A 23,731-nucleotide genomic window follows, 5' to 3' on the forward strand; every position below is an offset into this window, starting at 1 on the left:
AGTACTTCACAGCATTCCGAAAGATAAATGGTTTCTCTTAGACTGGGTCAATCTTTATCTTGTTAATTCCCAACTTGGCAGCATTGATTGTACCACTGATTTATGTCACTAATTTTTAAGTTGGACTCATTCACTTTTCAATAGGTCTTGCATTATCTTGATTCCACCTATCCCTTTGTGGGGCTTATTTTGACTAAGGTGCTTTATTTTGATTTTTCCCCCCAATCCCTTTCCATAGTTTTCAGTCAACCTCCTGTCCTCCAAATTCGCTTTTGGCAACTGCTATGAGACAGTAATGGTAACGCGGTGGCTCAGTGGCTAAGACGCTGAGCTTGTTGATCAGAAAGTTGGCAGTTCAGCAGTTTGAATTCCTAGTGCCATGTAATGGAATGACCTCCCATTACTTGTCCCAGCTTCTGCCAACCTAGCAATTTGAAAGCATGTACAAAATGCAAATAGAAAAATAGGAACCACATTTGGTGGGAAGGTAGCAGCACTCCGTGTACCTTCAGCATTTAGTCATGCCAGCCACATGACCACAGAGACATCTTCGGACAGCGCTGACTCTTCAGCTTTGAAACAGAGATGAGTATCGCCCCCTAGAGCCGCAAACGACTAGCATGTATGTGCGGGGAAACCTTTACCTTTTATGAGTCAGTAAAACTATTATATTTTTAATAATGAGGTTTTGACCATTAAATAATTTTTTCAGATTTACCACCTATTGTACATAATATTGTATGTACCATACTGCCAAAGTGTGTAGACAGAGCTCAGAAACTACAGATTTCTTAGAAGCCTACCATTAATCATTTTGACTCTTTAATCTATTACAGGTTCTCCTTGACTTACAACCACTCATTGTTCAAAGTTAGAATGGCACTGAAAAAAAATAACTTACAACTGATTTCCATATGATTCTAGCATTCCCACTATCACAAAACTTAGGTACTTAGCAATTAGGATGTATTTATGACATTTGCAGTATCCTAGGATCATGTGATTGCCATTTGCGACTTTTCTATTTAGTTTCCAACAGGCAAAATCAATGGAGTAAGCTAGATTCACTCAACAACAGTGTGAGTTTTTAGCAAAAAAGTTTGTGAAATAGGGAGAAACTCACTTATACTGATAGAAGTTTAAGTCCCAATTTTGGCCATGTATTTAGGACTACATGTTCATTTCAAACATATCAAACAAACTAACATTTTATCACAAAATACAAAATATTTCTAGTTTATTTCTAGTTTACAACTCCCTCTCTGTCTTTCTACTGAATCAATAGGAATAGAAATCAATGGGATTAGATATTCTGGATGACTATCATACAATATTTTTAAGAAAGAAAGAAAGAAAGAAAGAAAGAAAGAAAGAAAGAAAGAAAGAAAGAGAGGGAAAGAGCAGGCCAGATTTTCAGCCTTAACTTCACTATCCTACACGACTCATTTACAATAGTAAATGTAATAGTAATAGTAACAGCAATGGTGGTTTTGGGCACAATTTGGCAAGTATATTCAAATTTTTTTATGCAACCTAAGCTCTTTAATCCAGAAAACACATTTCAAGCCAAAATACTGTTGCTTATATCCGACCAAGCAGAAAATATATCACCTTTCAGGAAATGAAGAGTTCGCAAGTGGTGGCTTATTAGGCTGATTGTATATAAATTCTCATTAATTGTTCCATTTTGAATGTTTTATTAATATTTATGTATTTATGATATTAATTGATAAGCTGCTTGAAAAAAACAGTATATAAATGGAGTGAATGATATTTGGAAAGGAGTAAGGAGTAGGGAGAAAGGAGTAAGAAAACCGAAGTTTTCTTCTGCAAATCACAAAGAATGGGATGGAGGTAAGAAATAAATTTGAATTATAGAAAGTTGGTGATTGAATGATTAAAAGCAGCATGCAATGGAAGTGAGGGATAATAAAGAAAAGGATCGTCACTGAAAAGTAAAATAAGGATTTATGATAGCTTCCTGATTATTTCATATTATTCATGGAAAATAGTATGAAAAAAATCAATCAAAAATCAAAAATCATATTTATCACATTAGTTATTTTGTTTTAGGTAATTTGTATTTTTACCAATAGATTGTAACATTTTTAAGTTTATATTTACAGGTGTAATTGATATCGTCATAAAAGTATTTTATATTTTTATAATAGAAAATCTTTGTTATGCTAGTATTTTATATCATCCATTTGATTGTACTTTTATTTCATATATTTTCACATTTTGTCAGTCATTGACTGAATAAATAGTATATGGTTTCATGCCTTCCCACTACATTTGACTCATTACAGTTTGCCTATTAGAAGACCTGCTCTATGCATGATGCACTTTCCTGTGTACTTCACAGGAAATAGTATTCTGGTAGAGCAGAATACTATTGTGCAAATGCTGATTTTAGTTCAGCGTTCAGCACAATCATTCCTCAGCATTTGGTGAACAAATTGTGCCTATTAGGTTTTATGTAATTGGATGCTGGATTTCCTTATTGATAGGCCCCAGTTTGTGCGAGTTGGGAAGAAAGGTTTCCGTCTCCTTGAGTACAGGTTGCCCACAGGCCTGTGTCTTGAGCCTACTACTGTTCACCCTGATGACCCATGACTGCTGTGTCAAATCTGCTATGAATCATGAAATATGCGGATGACATGGCAGTGGTGGGTCTTATCTGGAATGACAATGATGATGCTATAGGGAAGAGGTGAAGGCTCTGATGGACTGGTGCGATAAAAGTAACCTGGTTCTAAATGTTAATAAAACAAAGGAGATCATTGTAGATTTTAGAAAGAGCTGGCATGGTAATACTCCACAGTTTCATGGATGTGGCTGTAGAAGTGGTTAACAGTATTAAGTATCTGGGAGTGTAGATAACTAACAATCTGAGCTGGCCTCTTCACACATCATCCTTAGTGAAGTGTGCAAACCAGTGTCTGCATTTCCTGAATCGGATGAAGATGCACATCTTTCTTCTTCTGTCCTGGCCACTTTTTTTTTGCAGAGGCACAATTAAGAGCATTTTAATAAATTGTATCACTGTTTAGTTTTATGGCAGCAGTGCCTCTGATAAAAAGCCCATACAGAGAGTGGTAAGGACAGCTGAGAAGTTTATAGGAAGCTAGCTTCCCGCTATTCAGGATACTGCTTATAAATGCTATGTGCTTAGAGCTCAAAGCATTGTCAAAGACTCCAGACACCCACTTCATAGTCTGTTTCTGTGGCTCCCCTCTGGGAGGACATTTCGAAGTATTTCTAGCAGGACTTCCAGATTCTGTAACAGCTTTGTTCCCTATGCCATCCATCCTGTAAACTCACAAGATTCATTTTTCTTGCCATTTAGATGTACACATACTAGACTGTGTTGTTTTTGTCATATAATATATGTGGATATATGCATAATTTTGAATTTATTTATTTATTTAGTGTATATTGGAGGTGATGACCCATTGAGAGCTATATGCAATGAAATTTCATTTGAATGCATGCTAATTAGTGTACATTCAAAGTGACAATAAAGTTTATCTATCTATCTATCTATCTATCTATCTATCTATCTATCTATCTATCTATCATCTATCTATCTATCATTTAGTATTTTTCTATTTCAATTCATATATAAAGTTTCTTATTCTCAAAGAGAGTGTAATAGGAATGTACTGTATGCATGTGTAGATAGATGAGTAGTTAGTATTTAATGTTAGTTATAAATTCCTGAAGAAATTTCTGTAGAAATAAGTCTTTTACATGGAAATCAAATACTATTTATAGTACTCCTTATTACAATACACATTTCGTAAGATTGGAGGCAGAAGTAAATATTTCTTTCTTCTTTGCTCTTATATATAAAGGAGTTCCTCAAAAGAAGCTATCTCAGTTGGTTCCTAATTTCAGAGTAGTTTTCTGGAATGTTTTATTGCTTGCAATGCCTACTTTTTTGTTCCTAAATTTTTTATTTCTCATTCATCCAGCTTTTCAAACATCAGGTAATATTTATTCAATTATTTAAATTATTTTTAAATATATATATATGTTTATATTCCAATTATTTAAATACTCAGTTATTGAATTTACTTTTTATTCTGTTAAAAATAATGTCACACAGTTATGTTTGAGTTATTGTCTTAATAGTAATGTATCCTTGTAATTATTGATTTTATGTAAAATAATAGTTTAGAAGTTAACATTATAAAGTTTTTTCTCTTTTTTATATACCTTTAAAAAAACTAAATGACACCCAAGAGAATTGTTTCAATGTTTAAGTTGTATAGGAGATGGGAAACACAATAAGGAGCTAATCATATTAAACCAAATTTTATTCATGGAAAATTATATCTATATAATACATATCTATATCCATATCCATATCATCTATCTATCATCTATCATCTATCATCTATCATCTATCATCTATCATCTATCATCTATCTATCATCAACATGATTACTCTGTATTATTACTATTATTTGGTTCATTTTTAGATAGTGACACTTTTTTGATATACAATGAAAATCTTGATCGTTGCCTAAAACTTCAAGAATCTCGTTCCTTCACCTTCGACATCTGCAACAAGTTTAATGAATGGCAAAATTTTAAGTGGGTATCCGATCATCAGTTATTGAATATGGCAGTGAAGTTATGCCTGAGTGTACCTTCAAAATCAAACATGGTTCCAGTTACACTGTCACCGTGCAACAAAACCATTGAATTACAGAAATGGGAATGCAGAAATGACACTCTATTTGCCCTTGTAAATCAAGAACTGTTTTTAAATCCTGCTAATGGACATGAGAATGGGGTTATACTATCCCAAAAACCCTCCACAAAAAGTGTTTGGAAGATCTATGGAACAAAGAAGAGCTTGTGTGCCCAGAAATATGAAGGTAAATATTCAAATGTTAATCCTTCTTGCTGAATTTGCTTACTTAAATTCTATACCTTCTTTTTTGAATCTCTTTTAAATGAAAATTGAAATAAATTGGATACTAAAGATACAATTTTGAATTATACTACTACCTAGTATTTCTTTAATATAGTAGAGTTCTTGTCTTTTACATAATCTGAGAAAAATGTCATGTATTTATTCTAATACTTAAATTCCAAAAATTGTTCCTGGAGGGAAGTAATCATGCTTACACGTTTTGTACATAAACGGTACACATGCCTTAGAACTAAATGCTGAGATATTTTTAAATAGCACTGCTACTCTCAATTCAGTACTTCTCAATCTAACATGGATATGTTTGATATTTTTATAGCTCTATTCACTATAGAAGGCAATTCCTTGGGAGCACCTTGTGTGTTTCCTTTTAAGTATATGAATAAATGGCATGTTGAATGCATAGTTGATGATGATGAACACAAACGGTTTTGGTGTGGAACAACTCCAGATGTGGACAAAGACTCTTTAACTGGATATTGTCCGGTAAAAGGTAAACTCTTATTTGATGATACATTTATTTATTTATTTATTTATTTATTTATTTGTTTGTTTGTTTGTTTGTTTGTTTATTTGGTAGTCCACTTTTATTATTTTTATAATCAATTCAGGACAGAAGACGTATCAGCATACCTTCCTGCTCTTATTTTTTCTACAAAAGTGAGGTGGGTTGGACTGAGAGAGAGTGACTGGCACAAAGTCATCCAACTGGTTTTCATGGCAAATGTGGGATTTGAACACACAATATCCCCTTTCTAGACTGATGCTGTAACCACTAGACCAAACTGGCTTCCATGCATGGGAACATACATATTTATGTTTAAAAACAAGTATTCTACAATAGTTTCATGTTCACTAATATATTATTTTAAAGCAGCTACAGATGTGTTATGTGTTATAACCAGTTATATAAAACACACACACACACACACACACACGTGTGTATGTGTGTGTGTGTTTTGTTTTCAGTGATCAGAATCAAACTTCTCAGAGTTGTATTGTACTTCTTTTTCATCGTCTACTTCGTTGGAGAAACTAGCATGACACCCTTTACAAATGAATCTTCTCTTATTGCTTTAACAGCTCTCCACTAGCTGGTTTGTTTATTTTGATTTGCTGACTCAGAGAATGGGAAAGGAAGCTAGCACTTCTAAAATCAGTGCTACATTGGTCAATCTTACAAACTTTCACTCAGCAAGTTCCTAATCAGTAGTTTCTTAAAAATTGAAACTGGTCCTTCCTTACTTCTCTTTTATTAATATTCTCATTATAATTGGAGGTATGATAATTACATTTTTTCCTCCTGTTTTCAAACTCTGCTAAAAAGACAGAATAATTGGTTGGAGGAATATCTGAACCTGGGTCAGATGTTATACTCTTGTATGACTAAATACAACTTTATTTCATTTCACTGCAACATTTTGAGTTGTTTTTCAATCCCAGTATGTAAATTGCAGTAAGTTCCACCACCCAGGCTTGTTTCGCAATAAACAAAAATTGGATAGGACAGCACTAAATGTCAAACCTAGAAAGACTGAACCTTGTGACAATTGTCTGCTGCTGAAAAGCAAGGTCAGCCAAAAATTAACTAAATGGAAAAAAACCAATTGCTTTCCATTTCAACAGGGAGCTCATGGAAAGACTACTAGATTACTATCTACAATTAAAGGTAAAGGTAAAGGGTCCCCTTGCACATATGCTCTAATCATTCCCAACTCTAGGGGGCAGTGCTCATCTTTGTTTGTAAGCCGAAGAGCTGAAGATGTCTACATGTGACTGGCCTGACTAAATGCCAAAGGCGCATGGAGCGCTGTTACCTTCCCACCAAAGGTTGTCCCTATTTTTCTACTTGCATTTTTACATGCTTTCAAACTGCTAGGTTGGCAGAAGCTGGGCAGAAGTAATGGGAGCTCATGTTATTCAGCGCTAGGAATTCAAACCACTGAACTGCTGACCTTTCTTATTGACAAGCTCAGCACCTTAGCATCTGAGTCACCCTCAATTTCCTACAATTACATCTATTTTCAATTAAAGTCCCATACAAGCATGTTGCAGTAGTAGAAAAATGAGATAGTTGGTTCAATGTTGTGCAAGGATGTCCTGAAGAAGAAAATTTAAAGGATGCTTGGATTTCTTTGTGATACACAGGAACAGATACATTATCTCTGTTATCCAGAGAAGCTATATGGCAATAAGCGGGGAGATGATTTACTTTACTGTGTGGCTTGGTGAAGCACAAAGCACCATTCAAAATCTGCCAGAACCTACGTTCAGTATTTGGCAGTTCTTAAAACTATGCATTGAAAATATAAATTTTTTAAAAAAAACATTTAAATTCTCCCAGGGCTCTGCAACTAATGAGCTGATTCTATTTTGCATAATGCTTACAGATGAAAAAGATGACTTTTTCTGGATCAAAAATCACTGGACAGGAGATCTCTACCAGATCAATTCCCAGTCAGCTCTAACATGGGATCAAGCAAGAAAAAGCTGTCAGCAACAACATTCAGAATTATTGAACATCAATGAACTATATGAACAAGCATATTTGACAGGTATAACAAAACATTTCTTAAAAGGCTTCTAAAATATTCTTGATAATAAATATTATCTCATCTGTAGTAAGCAATTTCAAATGCTGCATATAAAAAGCATCATTTTTCTTCTGGAGCAATTTACCTTATGAAAAATATTAGACACTTTCAAGCAATCCTTTTTTTTTTTTTACATTTCCCCTCTACCTTTATCAAACTGAAATTCATCAGCTAAATTTCGACTCCAAAATGAAAGTTAATATGATTGATTTGTCATTAATGTATAAGTAACAATAGCTCATGTTGAACTATGGAATCCTTGATGCTCTTTGAGATTGGTTGTTTGCCTACCTGACTATCTAATAGCCTCAGTGGTTGCTCCCTGTTTACAACAGTATCTTCCTCTGCCAATGTTGATGGGGCTCTGGTTTTTCCTTAATTGTTCCTAGATTACGGTATTGTTTTCTGCTTGATTGTTTGGTGTTAATTTCTCCTTTTCTGGATATTAAGGATGAAGAAGATGTGTTTTGGTCTTTTTGTTTCCTTCTTAACTTTTAAATGTCTCTTTTGAATCATATGTAAATGTAATTTATTTCTATGTGCCTATTGATGGCTGATGTGTCTGAGTGCCAAAATTTCAAGAGTTCCTTAGCAAGTTTTTTTAAAATTAGTTTGATCACAGTTCCCAGGAATATTCATTGTACAAATAGAAGAGAATATATGTAGCTCATGGTTCAACTGAGGACTCCTTAGTGCACTTTGAGCTTAGTTGTTTTCATGCAGATTAAATAACATTTAATAAGAAATTAAATAACCAAGAGAAAGATGATAATTGTACTTCAGATTGAATTGTACTGTGTCTGTATGTCTATCTGATTCTCTGTCTTCACTCACATCTACATAATTGATCAATATGTGAATATTCTTCCTCAAATAGGATTAACAAATAATTTTGAAGCCAACTACTGGATTGGTTTGAATAATCCAGATTTTGACAGTGGATGGCAGTGGACTAGTAATCAACCTTTAAGATATTTAAACTGGGCTCCAGGTGGGTACATGTGTACAGTTATAAAGTCTTTGTTATGTCCTAAAGAGAACTGTAAACATTTAAAGATATTAAGATTAAAATATTTGGAAATTCTTACCGTCCTTTGCAAAATAGTTTTTCTTAAATAAGTTAGTTAGCATTTAAAACAATACTTTGCAGTCTTCTTATAATGATTAATACACATATAAAATATTTACATGTTTATTATGTATTTGACTTAATTGACACTTTCTCTAGAAGTGTGCTGGCATATTTATAATTATGTATGTTGTATATAAACATAGATTCTTACAGTATTGTTACCATTTTTTGAGCCCCTGGAAGATGCCCTAATCCTGACAGAAAACTCTGAAAAGAGACTGAATGTGGTAATAATCCTCTTCTGTACAGTGTGTAGGCTTGTGCAAGGTGGCGCCATTCCTCACTGATGTGTCACCTAACTCCTGTCACTCTGACAGTTGAGATGGAAGCTTTGCCTTGACTTGAAAAATTGTTCTGCCTCATATACAGACTTGTTCTGGCTGGCTCATTTGATCTGATCTATATACTGTATGTGGATACCATGTTATTGAAAAGCTATTGCAGATAAGGAAAAAATCAGTTTTGATTTGTTTAAAGATAAAAATGTTATCACCTTCAACATCAAACAGTGATAGGATAATCACTCTCTGTTACAGGTAGCCCCTCTTCTGAAACAGGGAAAAACTGTGGATTGATGCAGGGTAGACATGGTAAATGGGCAAATAATCGGTGTGAACTGAAGCATGGCTACATCTGTAAAAGAACGAACTCTTCAATACAGGCATCTTCACCTTCTTCAGGTTGATTTAAACTTGAAATTAAGTTAACTGAATAAATATACTTTCACTGATATGCATGGCACACATACCCCAGATATCAACTTATGACTATAAAGACAATGACCAGAAATTTGGCTGAACTGCCTGTACTAATTTTATATATATTTCTCCACAAGGTGGGGTAGTTTTACTTTATATTCGTTTCCAAAATTATTTTCAAGAAAGTGTCTACTTGTTTCTATAAAATAAAATGAAAGCTTTGAAGGAAAGCAATGATCTGGTAAAAACAATTCTTATTCCAATTAACATGCATTGTAAAAAAGCATTGGTAATTTTAGAATATTTAAAAAACGATGCAGGACATTAGAAAATGCTACTTTAGTACCTGCCTGTTCCATGAAAAATTTGACTAAAAATTAGATTTGATTATAGTAAATCCTAATGACACTTCTAGAAAATGTCCTCATGACAATGGACAAATTACCTTTATCTTTAAGATGGTTTGTCAGATATGCATTAACTAAATTTTATTTATTGAATTAATTACATTGTAACACAAGATTTAAGATTTCCCCCCTATTGCTACTCCCAATTCTTGATAGTTTACATATAATTACTGTCTTTTTTAGAGGATCTTAAGCCAATTAAATGTCCAAATAACTGGGTTGGATATGCAAAGCATTGTTACCGTCTGAACAGAGATCGCAAAACGTGGAAGGATGCTTCAGTCTCCTGCCAAAAGGATGGTGGACATTTAATAAGTATACATGACATTGAGGAATACAGCTTTGTTTTTTCTCAGCTTGGCTATGGTGAGTATATTTAGAAGGCTTATTTCCTGTTTCGTATACTCCTTGGTACATGGATGCCAGGAAAAAAAAAAGAAATAGCTGCTGACGCTGCCATCACAAGAAAAAAAAAGAGTATTTACTTAGGCCTTAAAATATTTGTAAAAAAATCTACTCAGCTTGTGTGGTTTAAATGATGCAACAACTGCTGCATACATTCATGGCAAATTAGGACAGACATTTGGCAATTATGTCACATATAAACTCTCATATCCTAACCGACATAGCAGAGAGTTCTATAGGCTGGAGGATTATATACAACCTATGGACTTCATTCATTAAATTTGAGAAGAAATGAATAAAATGGATTTATCTTTTTAGAACCAACAGATAATTTGTGGATAGGCCTAAATGACCAGAAGACTTCTTCATATTTTGAGTGGAGTGATGGTACTACAGTGAGATTCATCAAATGGCAGAAAGGAGAACCCACACTTATAAGCAATGTGCAGGAAGACTGTGTCATCATGACTGGGAAGGTAACAATAAGAACCCTTAATTGTCTGGTGGAGATTTTTTTTCCTCTTCAGTTCTCTCCTGGATAAAAGTTGTGTCTAGAAATTTATCTTATATAATCTATTATTCCATAACATAATTCATTTTACATGTTTCTTAAACTTTTTCCTTTGCACAATTTTTTCCACATTTAAAAATCGTGGAGAACTAAAGAACTTTTGTTTGTATGAGTTACTGATATTTATCCTACTAAATTAAAATTGATAGATATGCTGCAGCTACACCTCTCACAATTGTTGGATAGTATTTTAGTATTGTATTAGTTTTCAATATGGGTTGGCAAATAATACTACTTTCATGGATCCAAGGCAGTGGTGGGTTTCAAAATTTTTTAGAACCTCTTCTGTAGGTGTGGCCTGTTTTGTGGGAGCGGCTTGCCAGCCATGTCATCGGGTGGGAGTGTGACCGAGTGAGAGTGGCTTGGCAGTCATGAGACTGGGTGGGCATGGCCAACTTGTAAAATGTGATGAAAATCACTTAATAACACTCTTGCTTAGCAACCAATATGTTGGCTCAGAAACTCTGGCATTTGAAGCACGTAAGTCTTAAAGCTGTCAAGTTACAAGATCCTTGCTCCCCTAACCCTTTAGAAAAAAAAACCCCAGGGGTGTTCAAACTTGACAGCTTTAACATTTGTGGACTTCAACTCCCAGAATTCATCCTTTATCGTGATGATGTCACTTCAGCTGCTGGGCGTAGATGGACAGAGGTAGCCATATCTTCAGCATGGAGTAGAGGCATAAAGTATATATTTTTATTTTTCTCAGCTACTACTAAACAAAAATGATCTTTTTCTTACACACAAACATGTTCAGGTACAGCCAGGAGCTTAACAACAGCAACACAATTCTGTTGGTTCATATAATAACTTTACTCCTAAAGTTTTTAACAGGTTGGAGAGAGGAAGAGTATGATTTTAATTCAGATTGTCTGTTTCATCAGAATACAGAAAGATTTGTCCAGTTTTCATAAGAGAATGCCCTAAATCACTCCCACCTGTGATGTATCAAGGAAAAGTAGAACTCTAAGCATTAAATATGCAGCCATAACATGTTATTTGGTCACAGAGAAAAGAGACTTTGCATGATTTACAACACAAAGAATGAGTCAAGATGCCGATAATAATAACAACAAAAAGTGGTTGTGATGACAATATAGTTCACTGACTCTGAAAGCAAGATGAAATACTGAATTGAAATCTGAAATAAGGAAACCATTTTTAGTTTAAATATGGTAGATTCCATTAACCTATGGTGTTTGGTTTTTCCTTTTCTTCCTTTTGGGACTTAATGAAAAATCATTACTACAGGGAAGTTCTAATTTTTCAGGCTGTTTCTGTTGTGATAGATCTTACAATAAATATCAAGAATATTCTATACATATAAGTTATGGAAAGCATCTTTTGATCGCAGAATATATGTATTGAATACAAGTATATCAAGTATAGGTTAAACATGATTTGAAAAACATCTAATTCAAATGTATAAGCTGTGAATTTATTATATAATCACAGGCAAACATTGCACTTATGTCTAAGTCCTCTACCCACCCACATTATAAGACAGATAAAACTATCAGCTGGCTGTTGTAAATATTATTCTGCTAATTCAACAAGAAATGCTACTGCATGAACCCTTAATATAGAACACAGCTAAGTGATTTTAGTAATTTTCTTCCCAAGTTAATTCAAAATGTATATCCAAATGTTCGTCTTATTTTTTCCCCAAGCACTAGGCAGGATGATATTCAAAACTAGACACTTTTACTGTGTGTGTGTTTGCTTCTGGTCTCCAGAAAGAATTTCACCTGTTTTTCAAATTTTGGTTCATCAGACTGTTTAAGTACTAAAGTCAACTGAGTATTTATCCTGTGCAAACACATCTCTTTTCTATGTGATCGGAGGACAAGTAATTTTTCTCTTGCCAAAAGCTACATAGCGGGTTCCAAATTTTAATAGCTAGGAAATGAGGAATCAACAACGTGAGAGGAAGCACCATTGGCACCATTATGTGAAGAAACCATGATCCTTTGTGGCAGGAAAAATATTTAAAAACAGTGTGGGAAAGAATGGCCACAGGTGGCCAGTTGCAACCTCTTTTCTTTTTCATCTCTTTCCTCCATAGCTCGCTCACTCGCCTGCCCGGGCTGCCCCGGCACCGCTCTGGCTACCTCCATCGGTCCGCGCCCGGCAGCTGCGGCGACATCATCAAGATGAAGAGCAAGAGGGAAGAGGCCGGCCGGGAGAGAGGGCCCCGCCGCCGCTCCGTCTGAGTCGCGAAGTGAGGCGAAGGGGCCTCGGTGCCCTGCCTGATTCAGGCCCCTTTGCTCCACTTCGCCTTGATGATGTCGCCGCAGCTGCAGGCGCGGATGGACGGAGGTAGCCAGGGCGGCGCCGAGGGAGCCCGAGCGGATGAAAGAGCGAGCGAGCGGTGGAGGATCAGGCAGTCTGATCCTCCCTCGCTCGCCGGGCTGCCTTGCCACCCTTCTGGCTACCGAGTATTATTTAAATATATTGGTCTGTTGATTTTTTTTAAGTGTTAATATTTGCTTGTTCTTTTCTGTTAGTATTGAACTGATTTCATTGATGGTAATTTTTGCATTTTTGTTTATTAATGTTCTTTTTTAAAGGCATTATTTATCAGAGTTAAGAATGAATACTTAAGGGTATTTAAGTCTAAAAAGAAAGGATGGGCTTTTGTAGTTAAGGATATTACATAATGGCTTTGGAGGATAGTAATAAATATAACGGTTGGTGGGATTCTAATAAATAGATTAATTATGTAAAATAGACAGGGATAGTCATACTAATGAACCTTGTTTGGAATAAAAATCTTGGTTTAAAAATGAAACATAACAGCCTACTTTTGGGCTTATTCTACAGTTTTGTAATTAGAGAAGGCTCTGGGAGCTGCTAAAGCAATAAACAAACATTCAGAGGCCTCAAGGACTCTGAGATTCTTTAACTGTCCATTCATATTGCATAGGATTGCTACTACATAATTAATACTTTGCCTTAAAGTATATTATATTATAATAAGTAGGTAAACAAACAAATTCTAAATTCAGTTGACTATATTTTTCAGAAGACTGGGAATAAACTTAACTTGCATTGACTAAAAAAATGAAAGTTTAGGCATGCTAAATTTGGATTAACTTTGCTACTGGCTGTTTATTTCTGAAAAAATACAATTATATTTTACATTTTAGAAACTTGGCATAATATCTATTAAATATATTTTGAAATAATTTAATTTTTGTGGGTGAAAAGCTATGTTTGCCATTCCTAACTTCATTTGAACACTTACTACTTACATCTCTTTGCAAGATCTTAGTATGGCTGCAGATTTTAGACAAATGCAGCTATAACAAGTAATATGCAGTAGTAGTATGTTCATGGGAACAAAAGCAATATAGAATAGAATAGAATTCTTTATTGGCCAAGTGTGACTGCACTCACAAGGAATTTGTCTTTGGCGCATACGCTCTCTGTACATAAAAGATATAAGTGATAAATCATGATCATAGTCATCATAAATACATCCATCATGAATCATAAGATACGATGCTTAGCGATAGTCATAGTCATAAATAAACAATTAACATAAATCATACTAGGAAACTAAGCAAAATAATATAAATCATAAAGATACAAGCAACAAAACTATAGTCATAAATAGAAAAGGTAATAGATAACAGGAATGATGAGAAGAATAATAGTAATATAATCTTAGTAAGTAGTTTGACAGTGTTGTGGGAATTAGTTGTTTAACAGAGTGATAGTATGAGGGGAAAAACTGTCCTTGTGTCTAGTTGTTCTGGTGTGCAGTGACCTATAGTGTCGTTTTGAGGGAAGAAGTTGAAACAATAAAATTATATAAACAACAAAATAGAACAGGGTAAAAATAATAGATTCTTTTTGCGGTTTGTTCACCTTTTCATCCTCAGAATGGATATTGGGCAGATCATTTCTGTGAAGAGGAATTAGGATACATCTGTAAAAAAGAGCCTTCAGAATTTCTTCCTGGAACAGATGAAGTTGCTGATCCAAAATGCCAGAAAGTAAGCCTAAGGAACTCTGTAGCTCTTGATCTTTTATAATAGTTATTCATCTTATGAAGTTTTGGAGATACCATCCAGAAAACTAATTTTGCCTTGAGATGAACATTCTCCTCCACTTCTAACATTGATGTCGACTCTTAGGAACCCCATAGATAGAAATATTTTCTTTGCAATTTTATAATAACACAAGTTATCCGTCTTTACCATATGGCAAAAAAAGCTAATAGATAAACAGATAAACTGAGCTAATAGATAAACATAAGGAACACATATTTTTTTCCAGAATAGAAATGTTGGATTGGGATAAATCTGAAACTGATTTGTACTAGCCACAGGAGTTGGACATCCAAATTGCAGCAATGTTCTTATAAAATAATTAAATTAAATTAATTAAATTAAATAAATCTGAAGCTATTGACATAGAAGTTGAATGCTGTGAATTTATGTCTATCAACATTTATTTCACAGTTCCTTTTAGATTTTAGGTTCAAAACATACTATAGAATAGTGAGACTATCACTCACTTCCACATAAAATATGAACCTAAAATAATTAAAAATAATTAAAAATTGCTCTTTCATCTGAATAACTCGGTGAATCTGAGATTCTATGGATTGAGACAGGATAAAAATGTGAGATATAAACCAATAAATTCAGGCTAATATTGTTCTGTATGTGTATGTATGCTATGTTAACAGGGCTGGAAAAGGTATGGTTTCTATTGTTACTTAATTGGAGGGACACCTGGAACATTTTCAGAAGCAAAGACATCTTGTGAAACAAACCAAGGATTTCTGACCTCTGTGGAGAATAGGTAAAATATGGTGAAAGGAACAGAACAAAATATTATATTATCCATCTATATTAGCAAAGTAAACACTAGACAGATTTCCTAGGTCTACCTACTTTTTAAATTCATTTCCCTTAAGATAAAATCTGCTGTGAGACCTAGTGATGCACATGGAAATAATATTTTATCTGTGCATAAATAAAATATTTTTAGATATGTTATTCCTGTACTCTAATTTATTTATTTAGAAAAAAGTATAGAGCCACCTACTCACAAAAATATTTTATTTTGATGTTTGTTAATTATTCATTTTTCTTAATTATGCCTAATTTTGGAGTCTAACTTTACATGAATTCATTTGACATAGTATCTAAAAATTGGTTTACTTGAATTTTATATGAGTTTACTAATTTACTAATTGCTTTTGTGATTAATGAATATCTCTAAATAAATATTTACATGTTTATTTTTTCTACTAATAGGGAAGTGTGATAAAAAAATATATGGAGACCACTGTTGTAGAATAGTATTTCCCAAACTCAGCAACCTTAAGATATGTGCACTTCATCTCCCAGAATTCCCCAGACAGCCGGGGAATTCTGGGAGTTGAAGCCCACCATCTTTAAACTGTCAAAATTAGGAAATACTGTTGTAGAGAATGTTATGATGCAACTGCAGTCAGACAGCTAGGTCAAGAGAGCATGTGACTTTTTTATTTGTTGCAGCGATTGGGTAGGCCATATCACTGACCATGGTTGTGGATGGTTGACTCAGGCAGCATTTACTCAGTAAGAAGGAGGCTGTACTTATCCTAAATCTTCAGGAGAATACTGCCCTGTAGTCTTTGCTGTAAGAAAGATTCAACTCCAGTCCTACTAGTCTTAACATGTGTTATGGGAGCAGACTCCTTAGCTCTGATTAGGAATCTGTAAATTTGTACTTTCAGATTTGAAATGATGATGATAATAGTACTAATTTTATCACACCTTTTTAATATACAGTAGACCTCTGGTTATGAACACTTCTTACCATGACCAAATTGGGTTCCGACCAAAAAATTCATGATTTTTATTTTCATGGCTGATTTTCCCCTTCACACCATTTTTTTTGTAAGTGCCCAATTTCCAAAATTAGGATTGGGTTTGTGACCAAAGTTATGAAACAAATTATCGTTGTGACCAAAGGTTCTACTGTATAGAAATGTACCGAATCCTGCCTCCTATTTTCCCCATAACACTAAAACTAGTAAAAGTGTAAATTGGACATAAGATTAACCTTCTGCAGAATCTGGAAATGAAGAAAATCAGAGACCATCCTGATATGAATTATTTTTACCACAGATTTGAGCATGCCTTCCTGACGAGCCAAATTGGACACCGTCCTGAAACATATTTCTGGATCGGCCTTTCAGATGTAGCAAATACAGGGACTTTCAACTGGACCAATGGAGATCCCATTCAGTTCACTCACTGGAATGCAGAAATGCCTGGTATGGAGTCTGTCAGAGCAAATACATCCTAGCAGGAAAGCTTTCATCCTTTTTAGCTTGTCTATGGTGATGCATTAAATTTAACTGACTCTAATCTTCCATTCTGCCAGGCCCAAATCCCGGCTGTGTTGTCATGAGAACGGGAGATGCTGCTGGACTGTGGGATGTTGTCAATTGCGAGGAGAGGGCTGCCTTTCTTTGCAAACAATTGGCTGAAGGAATAACACCACCTCCAATCCCGAAAACAACGCCCCCTCCCCCATGTCCTGAAGGATGGACCGCAAGTCCAACAAGGAATGTCTGCTTCAAGGTGGGTCAGCCCATTTTGGAATCTGCTCAACCAGATTCAGTCCTTTGAGACAGGCCAGGTCAAGAGGCATAAACTGCAACAGGAGCTGGCATCCCAGCCAATGTTCCCTCTAATTTTTTTTCAGTGTGAGCAGAAAAGTATGTGTTTGAGCGGCATATTTTCATGTCTGAGCACCTGAATTTTTTTCACAGATGTCACCTAAGACAACAACGAAATCAGTATTATTTGAAACTCAAAGTCATGTTTATTCAAGGTACCCGCTTAATTAAAAGTGTTATATAATATCAGTATCACTTAACAATGCTCCTGCTTAGCAACCAAAATGTTGGCTCAGAAAGTTTGGCATTTGAAACAAGCAAGTCTTAAAGCTGTTGTTACAAGATCCTTGCACCCCTAACTCTTTAGAAAAAAAATCCCAGGGGTCTTCAAACCTGACAGCTTTAAGACTTGTGGACTTCAACTCCCAGAATTCCCCCTCCAGTCACGTTGCGGCGACGTCATATGCGTGGATCTGCTCCACCTTCGGTTTTTTTCACAGGGGGCAGGGCTGCCGCTGAAGATGCCAACAAGCCCCTGCCGCCACTAGAATAACTGCTGCCGCCGCCTCCTTCTACTCCAACAGCACCACCACATTTGCTGCCCAGCGCTGCAGCTGAGGTGAAGCCGCCAAAGCTCCCGCTGGTGCCCCCACCCATGGCAGTGGCAGCGGTGCCTCCCCCTCCGCTCGGAGCACCTCAGCTGCACTTCACTTTACCCCTGCCGCCGCCTCCACCTTCACCATGCTTTTGAGAAGCCATGAGGCCCTTTTTTCCTGCTCTTGCCCCCTCCACCTCCTTCCTACTAGCTCCAGTGGTCTCATGGCTCCTCAAAAGCACGGCAGAGGAGGAAGGGGGGGAATAACGCGGGGGCCAGCTCAGGTGCTCTGCGTGGAGGGAGAGGCACCACAGCCATGGGCGGGGGTGCTGACGGGAGCTTTGGCGGCTTCACCTCAGCTGCAGCGTCAGGCGGCAAATCTGTACTGTTGGAGGAGGAGGAGGCGGCAGCAGATATTTTGGTGGCAGCAGGTGCTTTGGGAGTTTCCTTCAGACGCAGTGCCAGGCGCAAGCCGCTAGGATTGGCCGCCCACAAAGGACCTCCCCGGGCTTGCTTTGCTGAACACGGGGGTGACTGACGCTAGTTTGAGCGGCCGCGGCCGACACAAACTACTGTCAGTCGCTCCGTGCTCATCAAAACAAGTCTGGGGAGGTCCTTTGCGGGTGGCCAGTTCTAGCTGCCTGCAAAGGACTTCCCCACGTTTGCTTTGACAGAAATCACTGTGCGTAGGTTAGAAACTGCTGCGCAGGGTTTTCTTGCTACGTGCGCGGCCACGTGGCCGCACACCTTAGAAGGAACAGTGATCCCAGCCTCTCCTCCTGTCCCTTCCAGGGGCAATTTGGGGCCCTTCAGCCATGATTAACTCTCCTTTGAAAAGGAAATAGAGTGATTGAAAGAACAAGGAAGGAATCATAGAGAACATGGAAAGTGGTCATGTTCCTTTGCAGCTAGCCCTCTCTTTGAAATCCCCATTAATTGTCTTGAGACAATTTGAGTTACTATGTACCAAGAAATTGTGGTCTAATCAATCCAATCAAAGTAACAACTATTATTAGCCTAAGGCAGTGACGTTAGAAGTTGGCATTTTGATTGCTATCAATAGTTCATATATTTTAACTCTTCACAGCTTCATTTGTGTGGATTTGTCATAACAGTTTATTTCTCCCTTTCAGTTGAAGAATGGATAAATCCCTTCAGTTATTTCAGCAAAACATTTTTTTTGAAGCTTTATGATAAAAGTTTTTTTGCTTTTTTTTTGTTTGTTGTTGCCTCCTTCCTAGGACTGAGGTAGTGATAATCTCAAAGTCCCTCAGCTGGCTTTATGTTTAAGGCGAGTTTAGAACTCACTGTTTCCCTTCTTCTAGCACAGTGGTTCTCAACCTTCCCAATGCCGCGACCTTTTAATACAGTTTCTCTGGTTGTGGTGACCCCCAACCATAAAATTGGTGTCTCGGTCCCTAAGACCATTGAAAACATGTGTTTTCCGATGGTCTTAGGCGACCCCTGTGAAAGGGTCATTCGACCCCCAAAGGGGTCCCAACCCTAGGTTGAGAACCATTGTTCTAGCATGATGCCTTAATCACTACACCAAACTAGCTGCCTAACTGTCTTTTAGACTAGTTTATAGGTGAGCTATAGGAATTGATATTATTACCTTGAATTTTAATTGAATTATAATAAAGGAAGAGCTTAGATCCTTCGACACAATACTGTTAAAGAGTGATCATAAGGTAATGGGTAGTCAGTTGGCCTGATGCTCTGTCTTCAGATATATAGCTTTTATAATGCTAAATTGATTTAGGGCAGGGTTCCCTAAAGTGGTCAATATATACCCCTGAGTTGATGCATTACCCAAGGGATTGCTAAATGTCTGGTGTGTGTGTGTGTGTGTGTGTGTGTGTGTGTGTGTTATGTATCAGAAGGTGATTGATAAATGATGAAAAATCAGTTCGGATCAATTAATTTTGTGAGGTTTCTGTAGCGCTCCATGCTAATCCCTAGTCTTAATGATGAGGTGGCTACTGGCAACAGAATTTCTCAGGGTTTCCTGAGAAGCATTATATTTTATGCAGATATGTAAACCAGGAGGCTGTGACCTTTGAACCTCTCTTAGGCATGAATGCTGGCTAGCTAACTTTGGGCCACTCAATCTTTCACCTCATTCACCTCACCCTCTGTTGAGAGAGGGCTATTCAGTTTGATATAGATGGCCTCTTCGATCCTGTTTCAAACCAGAGGTCTCTCTGTCCAAAATGTGGACTTTTCTGTCTTCAAAAGAGTAGGCTTTTGTCATTTAAAGACATATGGACTGCTGCATTTTATCCATATATGTTTGTTCTCCTATGTTGTGCCATGCATTTATGAAGTGGTTGTTCTGTTTCCCCAATGTACAGATCTGCATATGATTCCCTGCATTGTACTGCTTTTACTATGTTGCTCAGTTTGTGTCTGAATGTTTTTTTCCTTAGGGTTAATATAAGCTTCTGCCTTAGTGTATTCTTAGGTTTGAAGTGTGCATGTATATTGTGTTGGCTGAAGATCCTCCTGAGCTTTCCTGATATTCCTGCAATATATGGAATGACAACAGTGCTTTGTTTATTGTTTTCTTCTTTGTCTGTTATGGAGGTGTTCCTGATAGATTTTTTTGGGAGGGTATTTGATGAAGGCTCACTTGGGATAGTCACATGTTCTGAATGCTTTCTTGATGTGTTTTAGTTCTTTTTCTTTCCCATCTTTGCTGGTAGGCAGGCCTTCAGCTCAGAGGTGAGGGTTCTGATAGAAATCCCATTTTGTGCTCCAGTGCGTGGTGGGAATCAAAATGTAAATATTGATCTCTGTGTGTGGGTTTTCAGTAAACTTCAGTGTTAAGGCTTCTGTCTTCCTTAATATGTAAAAGTGAAAATATTGAATATAAAAGTTAGAGGATTATTTGAAAAGATAAATAATAAGACCCATAAGGGGAAACAAACAACTACAAGTAGTTCTTGACTTATACAATTTACTTGACCATTCAATGTTACAACAGCACTGAAAAAAATAATTTATGACTATTTTATCTCCTCCAAACTTTGCAGCATTCCCATGATGACATGATCAAAATTCAGATGTTTGGCAATTGACATATTTATGATGGTTGCAGTATCTTGGACTCATGTGATCACCTTTTGCAACCTTCTAATAAACAAAGTCAATAGGGAAGCTAGATTCACTTAACAATCATGTTTATAACTTAACAACTGCAGTGATTCACTTAACAACTGTGGGAAGAAAGGTTGTAAAATGAGGCAAAACTCACTTAACAAATATCTGATTTAGCAACAGAAATTTCTAGTTCAATTGTGGTTGTAAATCAAAGACTATTTATATAGTGTTAATGCTCATTTGTAATGAGATATATTTCTATGCATTTAGGCCTATAAAGGGAAGAGAATTGACAGGAAAACTTGGTTTGAGGCATTTGACTTTTGTAAATTAATTGGAGGAGACCTGGCTTCTTTGCATGATAAACTAGAGGAACAATTATTAAACGAACTGTGAGTATAATTAACTGATTATTTCTTATATCTTAAGGCAGACATACTCCCGGCAAAGAGTTTATTGGAGCACTAAATTCATCATCTTGGAATATATAGCTAGTGAAAATTTCATAAACCTACAATATTCATTCTGAAGTATTTTGCATGTAGTTAAAATTTCTCCCAGAGTACTCTAGTTAGAGCTTCAATTCAGTGAGGAAGAAAAAGATCATGATTTGACTGATCATCATCATCATCATCATCAAATAAAATAGAAAAGAAATTCCAGTGGGTATAATAGAAATAAGAAAAAATGGTCAGAAATGTAGATTCATTCATAATCATTATCATCTCAATAAAGTAACAATGCTTCTGGTATTATTCTGTACATGACTACTTAAATAAATTCCATTGTAGTCTAAAGAACGTATTCCTACTTAAGTAGGTACCTATCATATTACAGCTATAAGAGCGTATGTCATATTTAATAGCTTAGTTATTTCTGGGGGTTATTCACTTGTTGACATGCTTATGTCCTATGTGAAAAAGAAAACACAGACAGAAAATTGCAGTGTTGTATTTCAACAAAACACATGCGTAAAATATATTTTAACATATTTGCTGATTGTTACATTTTAGATCACAATCTGAATATACCTGGATTGGTTTGCAAATTTCAGACTCTAGCACAGGATACACTTGGGCTGATGGGTCTCCTGTAAGTAAATGATTAACATGCATGCTTTATAATGCAATTGCTATCTGTAATTTCTGGTATTTTTAATATTTATGGAGTACAGCAGGAATGCTCAGTCCCCCCTCCCCCAGTCCATGGTCTGCTACTGGCTATGGCCTACATGGAACCAGATAACACAAGTGTCAGGTGAGCGGACAAGTCCATTTGTGCTGAATCTAACACCTACCCCCTGCCACCACCACTGACTGTCACCGCTACTACTGTTCCACAGAGCCAGAAAGGTTGGGGATTGGTGGAGCATAGGTATTAATAATATTTCTTGTAGTGATTTAACAGTAACAGTATTCTAAGTGTTAAACTAAGTGTAAAAAAACATTAAAAATGTTAATATAATATGCTGTTGATATTTGACCCAATTCAGATTATTCTGACAGTTTCTTTGAGTTATCTCAGATTGCTATTGAAAAAAGTTTTGATTGCATTGTTCATACAGAAAACTACCTGAAATCTTTCATTCCACATACTACTAATTTTTCCTTTATCCATTTTTGGTGGAATGACGGGACCTCCAGCTAATTAAGAACAATTGAATGGCCTTTTCTTTAAGCACCATGTTTAGTTATGGGCTAACACCTACAACTTTGAGCTGAAGGTCAAATATGGGATGTATTCATAATGTATTAAAGGGGCAAGTGGGAGATGATAAAATAGAATACATAGTTTCATAGACATTTGTGTGTTGCTGTATGGTAACTAGTGCTGTTACTGTTATCATCCACCATTTGAGCCACTTGATACTGGTGGTGCCAGATGAAGTGGCGCAAATGAAGCAGATGGTCTTGCATTATATCTGAAGAGCAGCAAAAGCAGAGGGCATGGTGGCTGACTTAAGTATCATGATATCTGAGTTCCTGGAGAAAAAACTGAAAACCTCCAAAGTAATTAAGAAGCAAAACCCATTCAGAGAAAACAAAGATCTGATTGTTGTTGTGGCCCAGAAAGAGGAACAATACAAGGATAATGGATCCACATTAGGGAAGAAGGAGTGAACTGAGCAAGCAATATTTCTAAGTACTGATTTATCCTCATTCCTTCCTTCTCTCTCCTTGGAGAAAAACCTGCAGGATAAAAGAGAAGTGATTGGATTGGTAAAGATTCTGTGTGTGTGTGTGTGTGTGTGTGTGTGTGTGTGCGCGCGTGCACGCGTGCGCATGTGTACGCCTGTCTGTGTGTCTGTATGTAGGGGAGGTGATGAATGCATTCTTGGGTGATGGACCAGTGTCACATGCTTTGAGGAGAAAAATAGTTTGATCTAAAAATATTAGGCAACTTTCCAACTCTTCCTTAATTAGTTGTTTGTTATAATGTAAGGAACTTTGGAAGAAATTAATTACATTGAACAAGTTCAGTGCAGCTTTGGGTCTTGAAGTGGAACTGAGAATATTAGATATACTTATGCATGATTTTGGCAAGGCCATGATGGGGTGTTGCAATCTTGTTGTTATTGACTTCTCACTGGCCTTTGATTACCATCACTGAGATATCCTTCTGCATCACCTCGGAGGACTTGGAATGAAGAATGC

At 36.3% G+C, this 23,731-nt stretch overlaps 1 protein-coding gene across 1 annotated transcript in view; it reads left to right on the plus strand.

The window, feature by feature from the left end:
• Positions 1-3,931: 3,931 nt before the first annotated feature.
• Positions 3,932-23,731, plus strand: part of LOC148045789 (macrophage mannose receptor 1-like) — a 48,967-nt gene continuing 29,167 nt past the window's right edge. Inside the window, exons 1-14 of the mRNA XM_087712664.1 lie at positions 3,932-3,992; positions 4,488-4,889; positions 5,265-5,438; positions 7,336-7,500; positions 8,417-8,530; positions 9,208-9,351; positions 9,960-10,142; positions 10,500-10,657; positions 14,640-14,753; positions 15,452-15,567; positions 16,884-17,032; positions 17,143-17,342; positions 21,348-21,469; positions 22,091-22,169. Of these exons, the coding sequence (XP_087568790.1) occupies positions 3,932-3,992; positions 4,488-4,889; positions 5,265-5,438; positions 7,336-7,500; positions 8,417-8,530; positions 9,208-9,351; positions 9,960-10,142; positions 10,500-10,657; positions 14,640-14,753; positions 15,452-15,567; positions 16,884-17,032; positions 17,143-17,342; positions 21,348-21,469; positions 22,091-22,169 (2,181 nt within the window). The remainder of the gene's footprint in view (positions 3,993-4,487; positions 4,890-5,264; positions 5,439-7,335; positions 7,501-8,416; positions 8,531-9,207; positions 9,352-9,959; positions 10,143-10,499; positions 10,658-14,639; positions 14,754-15,451; positions 15,568-16,883; positions 17,033-17,142; positions 17,343-21,347; positions 21,470-22,090; positions 22,170-23,731) is intronic.

This window comes from Thamnophis sirtalis, unplaced genomic scaffold (assembly GCF_051295495.1).
Source record: "Thamnophis sirtalis isolate CommonGarterSnake01/CBP01778 unplaced genomic scaffold, rThaSir2_p1.2 scaffold_4, whole genome shotgun sequence".
In the NCBI taxonomy this organism is placed as follows: domain Eukaryota; kingdom Metazoa; phylum Chordata; class Lepidosauria; order Squamata; family Natricidae; genus Thamnophis; species Thamnophis sirtalis.